The 13,908-nt window shown below is 46.8% G+C and overlaps 1 protein-coding gene across 6 annotated transcripts in view; it reads left to right on the top strand.

Annotated features, from left to right (window-relative positions):
* The window catches only part of LOC131368683 (probable E3 ubiquitin-protein ligase HERC1), a 46,138-nt gene that overhangs the window by 21,992 nt on the left and 10,238 nt on the right, over positions 1–13,908 (top strand). For 4 of the 6 annotated variants that reach the window (XM_058414722.1, XM_058414721.1, XM_058414720.1 and 1 more), the window contains exons 30-61: positions 1–39; positions 238–404; positions 1,211–1,372; positions 1,487–1,584; positions 1,663–1,776; positions 1,900–2,067; positions 2,240–2,479; positions 2,673–2,756; positions 2,867–3,086; positions 3,185–3,458; positions 4,049–4,758; positions 5,266–5,458; positions 6,599–6,756; positions 7,001–7,084; positions 7,228–7,420; positions 7,531–7,652; positions 7,746–7,909; positions 8,249–8,517; positions 8,649–8,701; positions 8,832–9,011; positions 9,123–9,297; positions 9,371–9,614; positions 9,737–9,938; positions 10,100–10,362; positions 10,565–10,689; positions 10,837–10,961; positions 11,048–11,251; positions 11,607–11,734; positions 11,867–12,066; positions 12,730–12,844; positions 13,421–13,552; positions 13,645–13,746. The exon at positions 1–39 is cut by the window's left edge and continues 202 nt beyond it. In XM_058414722.1, the coding sequence (XP_058270705.1) occupies positions 1–39; positions 238–404; positions 1,211–1,372; positions 1,487–1,584; positions 1,663–1,776; positions 1,900–2,067; positions 2,240–2,479; positions 2,673–2,756; positions 2,867–3,086; positions 3,185–3,458; positions 4,049–4,758; positions 5,266–5,458; positions 6,599–6,756; positions 7,001–7,084; positions 7,228–7,420; positions 7,531–7,652; positions 7,746–7,909; positions 8,249–8,517; positions 8,649–8,701; positions 8,832–9,011; positions 9,123–9,297; positions 9,371–9,614; positions 9,737–9,938; positions 10,100–10,362; positions 10,565–10,689; positions 10,837–10,961; positions 11,048–11,251; positions 11,607–11,734; positions 11,867–12,066; positions 12,730–12,844; positions 13,421–13,552; positions 13,645–13,746 (5,707 nt within the window). Of the gene's footprint in view, positions 40–237; positions 405–1,210; positions 1,373–1,486; positions 1,585–1,662; positions 1,777–1,899; positions 2,068–2,239; positions 2,480–2,672; positions 2,757–2,866; positions 3,087–3,184; positions 3,459–4,048; positions 4,759–5,265; positions 5,459–5,639; positions 5,702–6,598; positions 6,757–7,000; positions 7,085–7,227; positions 7,421–7,530; positions 7,653–7,745; positions 7,910–8,248; positions 8,518–8,648; positions 8,702–8,831; positions 9,012–9,122; positions 9,298–9,370; positions 9,615–9,736; positions 9,939–10,099; positions 10,363–10,564; positions 10,690–10,836; positions 10,962–11,047; positions 11,252–11,606; positions 11,735–11,866; positions 12,067–12,729; positions 12,845–13,420; positions 13,553–13,644; positions 13,747–13,908 lie in introns of all 6 variants that reach the window. The other 2 variants (XM_058414723.1, XM_058414724.1) reach the window with 2 other exon arrangements.

The following is a 13,908-nucleotide window of genomic DNA, read 5'->3' as shown; positions in this document are numbered from 1 at the left end:
GTCAGCACGTCTGCTCCAGAGTCTCGTTATAGCAGCCAGGTAGCATGCACACACACACACGCACACACACACACACACACAGTAAAGAGACTGATCTGATTTCTGATTTCTATCTAATTAGGTTAATACATGCTTTATTTAATTAAACTGAAACAAATTGATTCAAAGCTGTTTGAGAAATCTATTTTTAGAATGGTAATGCATATTGTGTGTGTGTGTGTGTGTAAAAAACCCCAGTTCATGTGAGAGCTCCTTGCCGCTGGACGTGTCTCAGGCTCTGATGGATGTGATGTGTGATCAGCTGCAGGGGCTCTTACACACCTACCACCAGCAGGAGGCGCTGGAGAGCAGTGTGCAGTGTGAATTAGAACACGACCCTGCCATTGTAGCAGACAAGCAAGAGAGTGAGTTAAACATGATTAATTACCTACCCCTGCACCCTACCCCTGCACCCTACCCCTACACCCTACCCCTTACTTTAACCAGCTCATAAATATCCTACCCCAAACCTTATTATTGTAAAGCTACCCATACATCCTACCCCTGTACTCTAACCCTTCACTCTACCCATACTGCTTACCCCTGATCTTAATACCCTGCACCCTACCCCTATATTCTCCCACTAATCTTAATACCCTACACCGTACCCCTTACTTTAACCAGCCTATACATATCCTACCCCAAAACTTAATCCCTTGCTCCCTACCCATATATCTTACCCCTAATATTAACCCCATTACATCGTATCCATATGCCCTACCACTAATCATAATACCTTACACCCTACCCTGATACCCTGCCCCTAACTTTAATATTCTAAAGCTATCCACGCATCTTACCACAATCTTAATACCCTACACCCCACCCCTATATTTTCCTTTAACTTTAATACCCTACCCCTTTTCTCGCCCCCAATATTCTCCCCCTAACTTTAATACCTTAAACCCTACCCCTATATTCTCCCCCTAACTTTAATACCCTACCCCTATATTCTCCCCTAACTTTAATACCCTACACCCTTCCCCTTTATTCTTTCCCTAACTTTAATACCCTATATTCTCCCCCTAACTTTACACTTCACATCTAATCTACCCCAACCTCAATGGCTTAGACATAATTTACCCCTACACCATATCATAAACTAAGACACACCGCTGTCATTAGTGAGGCAGTTGTATGATGTGTGTGTGTGTGTGTGTATGTGTGATAGGTTCAGAGGCATTGTGCAGTAACAAAGTCATGGAGTCTCAGCTTGCGGACTTTCTAGTCTTCCTCAGACGCGTCCTCTCGCCATCGGTGACCAAAAGAGTGTCCTCGTTCTCCAGGTGGATCGACCCTCTGATGATCATCATCTCCTGCCACAGCAGCTCAGGTAGCAGCACTGGGGATGGAACATTATTTTGTACTTTTAAACATAATAAGAGTAACAATCTCCCTGCATTGTAATTTCTCAAATGCTTATAATCTCAATCCACACGTCTTCCAGGTAATCCTCGCTTCCATAATCTCCGTACCAAACTGCTGGCGTTCCACATCCTGGAAGCCTTACTCCCAGCCTGCACAGATTCACTGCAGATGAAGCAGGTGAGGAAAAACTACCTTCACTCAGTCTTTTCCACACATCTCTTGATTTCTAACGCTGTTTTGTGCTTTTTCCTCTAGATAGTCGATCAGCTGTTTGGTCTTTTATCCATCTACATGTGGGAGGAGCCTCTGGCCTCGAGGAGAAATCTGGAAAATAGGAATTCAGACAAAGTGCCTGAGAGCTTAAAGAAGGTGCAAGGGTGTTTTAGGACATTTCTGATAAGCTATTTTCAAAATGAATTTCAATTATTTCAGGGAATATGGCTCTCAGGCCAGTACATAACAGGAGAAATCCATGTTTTGGTTGTTTTTCAGGAGGGTAGCGTCGAGGACGAGTGCATTCCCATCGGAGATTTCTCCTTCGACCCTCACAAGCTGCTCTGCTGTTCTCTAGAGAGCGGGAACGTCCTCTCCCACGGTTCCGGAGGCAAAGGTTACGGGCTCGCAACCACCGCCATCACCTCCGGCTGCTTCACCTGGAAGGTACGACTAAATAAGAGCACTTTCTATATTCGGCGTAATCATTTCTATAGCAACAGCTCATTCACAGCGACGTGCTGCAACGTAAGCGAGAACAGTGAGGAACTAAAGGTGTTAGGAAATAAATTCCTGTGGTATAAGTGGAGTAAAACATTTTGGGATCCTTCCCATCCAGTTCTTCATCACGAAAGAGAACCGAGGGAACGAGGGAACGTGTATCGGAGTGGCTCGCTGGCCCATCCGCGACTACAACCACCGCAGCACCACGGACATGTGGCTGTACCGCGCCTACAGCGGCAGCCTGTACCACGGGGGTGAGCTGGGTCACGCACTGCCCTCTTTCACCCAGGGAGACACCATCACATGCATCCTGGACATGGAGGCCCGGACCATCTCCTTCGCCAAAAACAATCGGGTTGGTATCTTCTTTTTTTTGTTTTTGAATTCATTTCAGATTTCAGCAGTGTGAAAAAGTTGAGTTTAATTCTATGCATAAAGTGAGCCAAGGGGTGGAGCCAAGGGGTGCTTCTTTTTCTTTGGCAAATGATTGTTTGTTAGATTTTATTGCAGGTGGTAATTGATGATTTCTTTCTCTCTCTGACACTCAGGAACCCAAGCTGGCATTTGAGGGCGTGGACGCTACAGAGCTTTACCCCTGTGTGCTCTTCTACAGCAGTAACCCAGGAGAGAAGGTGTGTGCTCTACCACCAGCTCCACAGCTGTAGTATGCGAGGAAAAGAGCGCTTCAGGACTGTCCTGTTACAAGGTGGCTTCAGTGTATTCTTTTTTCCTCTGTCTGTAGGTGGCGCTGTGTGACCTGCAGATGCGCGGCGTGCCCAGTGACGTTCTACCTGGTGACCCACTGTGCTGCCCGCGTGTGGCCGTGCTCCTGGAGGCCACGGTTCAGCTCCTGAGGCGACTACATCACACCGAGGCCTGGACTCCACACATCAACCAGTACATGACACGATGCCTGGAGCTCATCAGCATCGTAATGAGGGAGGGAACACAACACACACAAGGTGTGTCACACAACTGTACACATCAGACACTGATATTAATTATCAAAAAACGATATTAATCATCAAACACTAATATTAATCATGAAATGTTTTGCCAGGAGGGGGCAGTAAGGAGCAGACTGAAGGCGGAGAGGACACGGAGCAGGAGTGGAAGGTGAGGAGCCCTGACCTGCTGTGTGACGGACAGCTCGGTGTGCTGTGTTCGGACGTGTGGCCCGTCCTGGCTCTGATCGGAGGGGTGGACAGCGGCCTGAGGGCGGGAGGGGCGTGTCTACACAAACCCAGCGGGCGGCGGGCCACCCTGTTAGGGGTAGCGAAGGAGGGCAGCAGCCTCGCTAAGCTGCAGTGGGAGGAGACCGATCTGAGCGTGAGGTACGAGTATACACAGATACACAAACACCGCAATCACTCTATCCTGTCGTCCGTCTCACTCGCTGCCATGAGAAGCGATCTGTTCCTCTACATCTTTATTCCTTTCCTTTTTCTGTTGTTTTCTTTCTCTTTTTTATTCCTAATCATTATCCTTTGTTCTTCTTTTTTCTCCTCTTTTTCTTTCCATGCTCCTTCTTTCCCCCTCCTCTTTTGTCTTTCCATCATTTTCCTTTCTTCTTATGTCTTTCATCCCTCCTCATTTTTTTAATCTTTTTTCCTTCCTTTTTATCCCTCCTTTTTGTCCTCACCTTTTTCTTCGGTTCCTTTCATCTTTTACTCTGATTCTTCCCTTCTTTTTCCTTTGATCTCCTTTTTCTGTTTTCATATTGATCTTCCTTCTTTCCTTTCTTCCTTTTTTTTTATTTTGATCTACTTTCCTTCTTTCTTTTTCCTAATTCCCCCTTCACTCATTTTATCCCCTGCTGGTACCCCACCCCTCCCATTTTTTGTCCTTTTATCCCCTGCTATTCTCTCTCTCTCTCTCTCTCTCTCTCTCTCTCTCTCTCCGCCGTACTCTCACTAACTCAAAGCTTCCTGAATTCTTGGTCACCCAGCGACACTCCACTCTCGTCCCTGGAGCCGTGTGACGTTCCTCAGCTGGACATCTCACACTGCAGCAGCTTCACGGCTTCCACCATCTTTGATCTCATCCTGCTGACGGGCGTGCTCGAAGAGGTGGAGCCTAAATCCAGATCCAGGGCACGAGCACATTCTCGTAAGCAGTTTGGATCGGAGAGCGGAACCAGGAGTGAACTCGAGAAGAAGCTGGATGAGGACATCACACGTGTCATCATGCTGGAAGAAGAAAACGACATGGAAAAAGACGAGTTCCAAGAATCCACAAAAGCCCCTAAGCCTTCCGGGGAAGCGCAGGAAGGCGTGTTCTACACGGCACAACAGAAAGCAGACCTGTTCGCCCTGGAGCTCCGCGCCATCAGAGTCTCGTACCTCCTCCTCGGAGCTCTGAAGTCTCTGGCTGTGATTCTGAACTGCCCCAAGTTCACAGACCTGCTCCTGGTTCCCAAAGCAGAGATGAGCGGAGGTGCCGGCAGTCCCGAGCAATCGAGCGCAGAGCTGCGATCCGTGCTGCAGTTCCTGGTGCGCAGCATGGTGAAGTGGGCGGTCAGGCCGTGTCCTATAAAACAGCACGTCACCATGTCTGACCTGGAGAGAGCACAGATTATGATCTTTAAAGGAGCTTTATGCAGACTGCAGGACGATGGAGACAAGGAGAATAAAGGTACGTGATGCACAGGACCCATCTTTCAGAATCTGTGCTCCTCTTAAAATCCACTTGATTCTGATTTGATTTGACTCTGAATGAACTCGACTCTGAATCCACTTGTCTCTGAATTGACTCATCTCAAAATTCACTTGACTCTGCTTTGATTTGACTCTGAATTGATTTGACTCTGAATCTTCTCGACTCTGAATCGACTCATCTCTGAATCCACTGGATTGCAGGAAGTGAATCAGATTACTTTATGTTTATAAAATTATTTTTTACATGGAAAAAAAATTATTTTTATAGATATTGAATGAATCCTTGAATCTTTGTCTTTTAATTGTGATGCATGTCATACCTTTATAAACCATGCTGTGATCATATTGTCATATTGTTCAGCCCTAGATGTGTTTCACACAAGTTTTAAACGTGTTATTAATATAATTATTTATTCAATAATTAAATTATGTATTGACCGCTGGCTCAGCTTTCTCCATTTATTGGTTTATTCTCACTCTGCAGGTCACAGCGCGTCACAGCCGGTGTCTCAGTCTTCCAGCTCTGTGTCTCTGCACAGCAACGCCTCCGACGTGACCGCCGTGTTCGGACAGTCCACATCATCCTCCACCAATGACCTGACGTCCTCTCTCCTCACCGCTTTACAGGCTGACGGCTTGGACAACTTTAACCCTTTCCTCCCCATCAGCATCCTGCAGTGAGTAGAGGAGAGACACACACCTCCGACTGGCTCACGCTTCCTCAATAACTATATCACTCTTTAATCATGTTGCGCTCATTCAGTTTAAAAAAAGTGATTATTTTATCCAATTATACACACACACACACACACACACACAGAGTCAGCTGTCTGATGTGGCTGGATCTGTTTACTCCAGATCAGACAGCTGCACAGATGAGACTCACACTTTGGTGCCTGAGGATGAGAATGAGAGAGCAGGTGAGTGTGTGTGTGTGTGTGTGTGGACATACCTGTGTGTACACTAACCTCTTTAACCCCAACAGCATGTTTATCTAAACCCTGACATCTGCACACATCTGCACGCTCTCTGCAGGAATGAAGCCGAAGCTGCGCTCGCAATCAATACAGCTATTTCCACAGCATTTCTATTTTAAATATGTAATCAGCATTATTAAGCTCATTTAGATAAAAATAAAATAATTAATAATATAATTAATATGTAAAATATGTACCATTCTTTCCAGGTTTTAATCTGTTTTTTATTATAGTAAAAGCTTCATCGACTGAATCGACTCATTTGAAAATTCCACTCGACTCTAAATTGACTTGTCTCTGAAACCACTCAACTCTGAATTGACTCATCTCAAAATTCCATTTGACTCTGAATTGACTCACATCTGAATCCACTTGACTCTGATTTGACTTGACTCTGATTTGACTTGACTCTGATTTGACTTGACTTTGAATTGATTTGAGTTCATGAGTAAATTTTTTCTGTGAAGAGGATTTTTACATTTCTACAGCTCTTTAAATAATCAGCAGTAAATGACTTCAGATCCTTTTTTAGTGGATACTGCTCGCTTTTTCAATAAAATATTAGCCAGAGTTAAAGTTGTTTTTGATAAGCCATGCCTTGTGCATTCATATGAGCAACATGTGTGCAGTTTTTCTGACTACTTATGGTTACAAAATATGGTGAAGTGATAGATAAAAAGATTATGCCAGAGTGGAGGAAGCAGGAGAGAGACAGGAGTGATGCAGGATCTGTGCTGATGGCTGTAGGTGTCAGTGTGGCTCATACTAGCAGCTCTTCTCTCTCTGTTTGCATGTGTGTGTGTGTGTGTGTGTGTGTGTGTGTGTGCACGCATATTGCAGGCGCATGGTTCTGGCTCGCTTCCCCACACTGGCCGGCCTGGTCCACAGCCCCATGTTGCCCCCGGCGATCAGCCTGGTAGGCTCCGCCCCCTGCACAGGATTTGCCGAACAGCAGACAAGCTTTTTAGAGCCGTGCGGTCAAACCCGGACCCCTGTGGGTAAGACTTGAGCGGACAGCAGGAGAAAAGAACCTGAAATCTGCAAGCTTCACTACCTTCAGAGCTACTGTTACGGGAAATGAATCACCTGACGGCCAATCAGAATCAGCGCCGTAGTTTCTGCTCTCTTCAACTCTGGAGTTTTGTTACTAACTTCTACTAGAGTTTGTGCATGAAGATAACGTGGTACTAACATCAGTTTGGATTAAATCAGCTGTCAGACATTTTCTCCTTCTTCTTTCAGATCCACCACAGATGTTTGTTCCTGTCCGTTTGCTAGAAATGGGCTTTTCGGTCAGACACATCTACAGAGCCATGGAAGCCTCAGGTATCTTCTTTACCGGTTCGGATAATGGCGGCCCGTGGGTTAAATCCAGCCCGGTTCTGGATTAACACGAATGCAGGAGAAATCAGTTTTTAGTTCAGGATTTAGAGATGCTGTACTAACTGACCCCTTGACCTCTGCCCTAGGGGTCACAGGTGAGGTGGACTCGGCGACGGTGGAGCTCCTGGCGAGTTGGATGCTGGAGAATCCTCTTACCGAGGAGCAGCAGGTAGGGGAGAGTGTATCAGCGTCCGACGCCGCACACACACCGTCCTCAGACGGACCTGAGACTGTACAGTGTCCAGAATCCCCCACGGTGCATAGAGAACCAAGTGAGAGGTACACACACACACACACACACACACACACACACACACACTGCTGAGGGCTGTAAATAATTTCAGCTACACGTTGCATATATGCCCTGAAAGTGTGTGTGTCCACTGCAGTGTGTTAGCCGGCCTGGATCTGGTAGAGAGAGAGAACTTCCTGGATGTCCATCTGACCCGGAACCGGCCTGCTCCTGCACGGAGACAGCGCTCAGGTCAGCGCGCTTCCTTCAGGAGATCAGGTGCAGGATCAGGAATAAAATACTGCTGAGACTTTTCTTCACATGACTGACACACGGTGCACTTCTAATGTTCTGGAGTGTTCGTTGTTCCAGACTCGGCGTGCGATTGGCCAGAGCGAGCGGAAACACACCCCTTCTCTGCGGAGGAGGAGGCGGAGCTGGGCTACATGGATGAACCGTACCAGGAGGAACCCTATGAGGAACTTCTCACTCCTGACTTTATCGCCTCAGAGAGGGACACGCTGTGGATGGTGGAGGTGCTGAGAGAATGTCCAAAGACACACACACACACACACACACTCCTTCACTTATTCATTCTGCATATTGTATATTTATTTAGTTTTTATCAACAAAATAGTGTTTAGAAACATCATCATTTATCAGTTTACAATAACAGAATTATTTTCATTTAACATTTTACATTTATCTACGCATTTATTCAATATACATAATCTCTCTCTCTCTCTCTCTCTCTCTCTCTCTCTCTCTTCTCCCCCCTCCCCCCCACTCTCTGTCTATCTATCTATCTATCTATCTATCTATCTATCTATCTATCTATCTATCTATCTATCTATCTTTCTCTCTGTCTCTCTCAGGGAGTGGAGGAGCACACAGAGCCCCGGGAGATGGTGGAGTGTGAGCTGTGTAACACTCTGACGCTGCACTTTAACGCCCACATGAAGAGGCACCACCCGGGCTGTGGACAGAGTGCCGGTCGCCGTGGTTACCGCAGTAACGGTGCTTACGTGGACGGCTGGTTCGGAGGAGAGTGCGGTTCGGGAAGTCCGTACTACCTCCTGTGCTCCAGCTGCAGGGAGAAATACCTCAGTGCCAACCTGAGAGCCATGGACAGTCAACACCACGGGTGAGCGAGCAGCAGAGGAAACTCATCAGTGTCTATCTGAAATTCATCTAAAAATGATCTAAAATTTATATCTGAATAATTCACCGTGAAAAAGTGCTGAAGGAACGGATTTCTCTCTCTTTTTTTTCCAGACCGAGGGGAATGGCGTCTGATCTGATTGGCCGTCTGGACAGCACGTCTGATGGTGTGTGTACTTTTGTCTTTTTTAGTTTTTTTTTTTTTCTTTTAAAACATGGTAGTAATTTTCCAACGAAAATAGCTATGAACAGCTATGGGTTCAATAGTGTGTGTGTGTGTGTGTGTGTGTGTTTTAGATGAGTGGGAGCAGCAGGATATCTCGGACCCGGAGCGTCTGACAGGCCTGGAGGATTTCGGCGTGCTGCTGAGGCCGTTGGGACTCAGTGAGAAGAAGCTGATTCCCGAGCCAATCCCGTTCACCGAACCTGATCCACTCGGATCCCTCAGCTCCGCACACACACACCCCCAGGGCCGAGGTAACACACACACACACACACACACAGATGATAGTTACACTAAAGATTTTTTTTTATTCATCCATAGCAATTTTCCTGTGTGTGTGTGTGTGTGTGTGTGTGTGTGTGTAGGTGTGACGAGTACAGAGCTGAAGCCTGCAGTGGCGTTACTCTCTCTTGGGGAACAGGCCTCGTCTCTGATGGAGGCTCAGCAGAGACTGGAGGCTCTACGCCGCGTCACTTCAACTGCACAGGTTCTGCTGGGATACAGCATGGTGCTTACTGCCCTGTCCCAAACCGCATCCATGTAAGACTGATACTGTGTGTGTGTGTGATGCTCAAATATTGCTGGAAGCTTAATTAATGTGTGTGTCTCTCAGTACTTCAGTGTGCAGTCAGTCCAGTGGATTAGAGGCTCTGGGTTTGTCTGATATCCGGATCCTGGTGCGCCTCATGTGTTTAGCCGCGGGTGGGCGTGTCCAGGTGGACCAACAGGACAGGGTGCGCGGCTCAGGGAACGACGGCTCGAGCTCCGCCTTCCTGTCTTTTCTCAGTTCTGCTATTGGCAGCTTGGTGTCTCATAGCCCCACAGCGTACAGGGAGCTAGTGGACATCTGTACTCAGGTAAAGGGTGTTTAATCTCACCTGCTGAAATCCTGTGAAACACACACACACACACGAAATAGTTTGTAGATTAGCCCTGAGTCACATGGTGTACATCATATCTGTCTTGTTTGCGTGATCAGGATCTGATGGCTGCTGCTACGGGTGTGAATCTCGGGGCGATCTGTGACCCCCAGCAGAGAGGGCGTCTGGGCGTGGGGCGTGACTCCAGAGAGCTCGCTTTCCCCAACTTCCTGGTCACACAGAGCCTGGTGTCACTGCTTACCGAGAAACGGGTTCGATATCGCTACAACGCAGAGAAAGCAGAGTCCAATGAGACTAAAGGTGAAGATCTCACACACGCGCACACACACATGGACACACACACACACATACTCAGGTGTGAAATCATGATATTTATAAATTATGTAGTATTTTGTCTGCTACAGCATTTGATCTGACCTGTTTCACCTTGGTATCATTACTGTTGTTTTCATCTTTCACAGAATCAGGTAGCCCCCTGACCCCAGGCCCATGTCACTCTCAGGCCACGGCACGTGTCGGATCTCTGGAACTGGCCAACGCTCTGGCGGCCTGCGTCCTCTCCGCCCGTCTAAACAGCGGACATCGGCAGTGGGCAGCTCAGCAGCTGGTGCAGGCGCTGGTGGCGTCGGAGCGAGAGAGCTCCATCAGACCTCAGAGCTACAGCGACACGGCCGGAGACCTGCGACAGTGTCCACTCAGCAAACTGGAGGCGCACCACAACAGGGTACAATGACCATGTCCATCTTTACCTCTGTATACACAATAACACCCTCATGCTGGGTCAGGCCGGCAGGGGAAAATAATCAACAACTGGGTGGTGTTACTGTCGCCTCCCATAAAGCTGATTATTTTCATTATATTATTTACTAAAAAAACACTTTTTTTCTGAATTTTTATCCATTTACAGTTACCTTTAATGTTTGTAGGTAACAAGCTGCACCTGGAATTCAGAGCAAGGACTACTGGCTACAAGCTCACAGGATGGGACAGTGTGTCTCTGGGATATCTCTCATAATACAACTGACCTGCTTCACACACACACCTGCAGGAGGTAACACACACTCACACACACTCACAAACACACACACGCACAAACACACACACACACACGTTTTTGTACTGTATTATACATGCATATACCTGCAAATTTATTGCAGCATTTCTCTTTGGTTGTGTGTGTGTGTGTGTGTGTGTGTAGCGAGACCTCTCCTAGCCCTGAAGCCTCTGCAGGAACACACCTGCTCTCTCCAGTGATGTGGAGTGCACGAGGAACACTGCTTGCCACCTTCCAGAGCAAACACATCTACATCTGTGCTGTCCGTGGTAAGGACGCGTGTGTGTGTGTGTGTGTGTTTGTGTGTGTTGTGCTGAATTCATCAATAAACATGTTACGACTCTTTCCGTCCCAGGCTCCCAGGTTCACGTGGAGACTCAGGTCTCGTGGGTAACGGCAATGACGTGGGCTCAGAACTCCACCTTCACCAGCGCGGGGACAGAGAGCTTGCTCGTGGGTCACCTCAATGGCTCCCTCTGCTGGATGGAGGTGACCGAGGCAGGTGGAGATGGAGTGCGGGTGGAGAGCACACCACTGCCTCACTGCCACCGGAGTGAAGGTGAGAATGGTTTATTTACACCTTCATCATCACCTACAGTACAAAAGAGTCTCGTCTTTCACAGTGACTCTGCTCCATCACACCATCCTGACACTGATTGTTTTCCTAGAAATGCAGGAGATGAGATGAAGTGTTTTATTCTATTCTTTCTTCTTCTGTTTCTTCCCTTTTTCTCTGCCTCCTTTGGTCTCTCCATCACTGTCTCTCTGTTTAATTCTTTCACTTTTTTTCTCTTTCTTTCTCTCTCTCTTTCACTCTTACTGCCCCCTTTCATCTATTTGCTACTCTCTCTCTCTCTCTCTTTCTCTCTCTTTCTCTCTCTCTCTATCTCTCTCTCTGTCTCTCTCTCTCTCAGCTCCTCGGTGTTTGGCGTGGTTCAGTGCTGATAGACTTTTTGCTGTTGGTTATCCTGACGGGAAAATTCTCCTGGGAGCGGCTCAGAGCTACGACACGGAGCAACCGATACTGCTCACAGCTTTCCAGGTACACACAAACACACACACACACAAACACACACACACACACACAAACACACACACACACACAAACACACACACACACACACAACTTTGTTTCCATTTCTCTAACTCCCCCTCATCATGTGAACTTCTGCAGGAGAGTGTGAATGCTTTGAGGTGGGACCCCACGGGTCACCTGCTGTTGTCAGTGGGACGCTCGGAGGTGGTGAAGATCTGGGGACGTTCGGGCACAGCGTGGCTCGTCCTGCACTCGCTCTACCACACGGGATCGGTCAATGCTGCCGAGTGGTGTCCTCTACCGGGACACGGGATGAACCCACGCCTCATGATGGCCGCGTGAGTCCTGTGGGCACTCGAACACACACACACACACACTACACAAGCTATTCATGCAAAACCACTTTGAGCATTTATCTCTCTTTCACTCTCACAGTACCTCTTTATCTGTCTGTCTGTCTGTCTGTCTGTCTCTCTCTCCCTCCCCCCTCTCTATCTATCTCTTTCTCTCTCTCCCTCTCTCTCTCTCTGTCTCCCTCTGTCTCTCTCTCTCTCTCTCTCTCTCTCTCTCCCCCTTCTCTCTCTCTCTCTGTCTCCCTCTCTCTCTCTCTCTCTGTCTCTCCCCACTACACAAGCTATGCATGCAAAACCACTTTGAGCATGTCTCTATAAACATGTAATAACCGTCAGAGCTGCCGTTACAGAAAATTCATCAACGCTAGTGCTGTTTATCTTCTGACCAATCAGAAGTCCAGAACTTAATTTATGCAAATAATATGCAAATGCAAATTGAGTAGTTTATGCCTTTCTAACTAAAGCATGTCAGAATAAATTATGCGCTCCATGTTAATATAGTGCATATGATTGACGTGATTGATGTGTGTGTGTGTGTGTGTGGTTGTGAGTGTGTTTGAGTGATATTGTGTTAAATTGGCCGTGTCATGTGTCTATGATAGAAATATCATTATATTTGTGTAGTAATCTTTTTTTTTCTCTTCTCAGCGGATGCCAAAATGGCCTCCTGTACGTCTGGACCATTCCACAAGGGGGCAGTAGCGTGTCAGTGCCTCAGTTCCTCAGTGCCTCCAGCGGTCAGGACAGAAGCGGTGTGGTCAAGGTCAGAGCGTTTTCCCACTTTTTGTAGCTGTGCCTCAGGCATCAACTTCACTTTCACCACTTTTTTTATTTCTTTTATTTATTTATTTCTTTTCCTTGGATGGAAGTCAGGCCTGAGCACACTGTTCACACTGTGTGTGTGTGTGTGTGTGTGTTATCAGATTTGGAGACAATTTGTTTCAATATGTTGAGGGATCTTAAATTTGACGTCTCTGCTGATTCAAATAAAAATTAAAAACTTTTGTGTGTGGGTGTGTCTTTGGGTGTGTGTGTGTGTGTGCAGGTGCATTTGTTTGTGTGTGTGCACACATATCATGTGCTTATAGGTTAGTGTGTGTGTGTGTGTGTGTGTGCATGTATGCAAGTGCATTTGTGTGTGTTTGTGATTGTGTGTGTTTGTGTGTGTGTCTGTGTTTGTTTATGTGCTTCTTTGTGTGTTTTCTCTCATTTGGTGTCACTATAAGTTTCTATATAATAATGACCATCTTTAATTTGGTATCTGCGCTGATTTAAATAAAATATTTAAAAAATTTATAATAAATAAAAAATTTCTGTGTGTGTGTGTGTGTGTGTACAGCGAGGTACTGCCAAGTGTGTGTTCAGACTGAGTGGACACATCACGGCGATAAAGACGCTGTCCTTCTGTCCCAGTGGACTCGCTCTGATCTCAGGAGGAATCGGAGGTCTGATTAATGTCTGGTCTCTGAGGGTGAGCTCCTTTCTCTTCTCTCCTTCACTCTGCATAACACACACTCCATCACAGACATGTAAAGACCTTCACCTTCCTCCCCCCGTTTTTAGGATGGTTCAGTCCTGCAGACTGTAGTGACAGGGCTGGGCTCGGTCATCTGTACCACCTGGATCCCGAATGTGGGGGTCACCGTGTGTTCTGGGAGGTCAAAGGTAACACTTGATGCAAAATAACAGTTTTATACTTTTCAGGCAGTAAGTAACCTGTATGTATGCACTATGTATGTGTTATGTATGTAATCAGTATGTGTTATGTATATGATATGTATGCAGTATGTATGTGTTATGTATGCAGTATGTATATGTTGTGTGTGC

This window comes from Hemibagrus wyckioides, linkage group LG18 (assembly GCF_019097595.1).
Source record: "Hemibagrus wyckioides isolate EC202008001 linkage group LG18, SWU_Hwy_1.0, whole genome shotgun sequence".
NCBI classification, from domain to species: Eukaryota; Metazoa; Chordata; class Actinopteri; order Siluriformes; family Bagridae; genus Hemibagrus; species Hemibagrus wyckioides.
The sequence above is the reverse complement of the archived record's forward strand: the minus strand, read 5'-3'. Positions and strand labels throughout refer to the sequence as shown.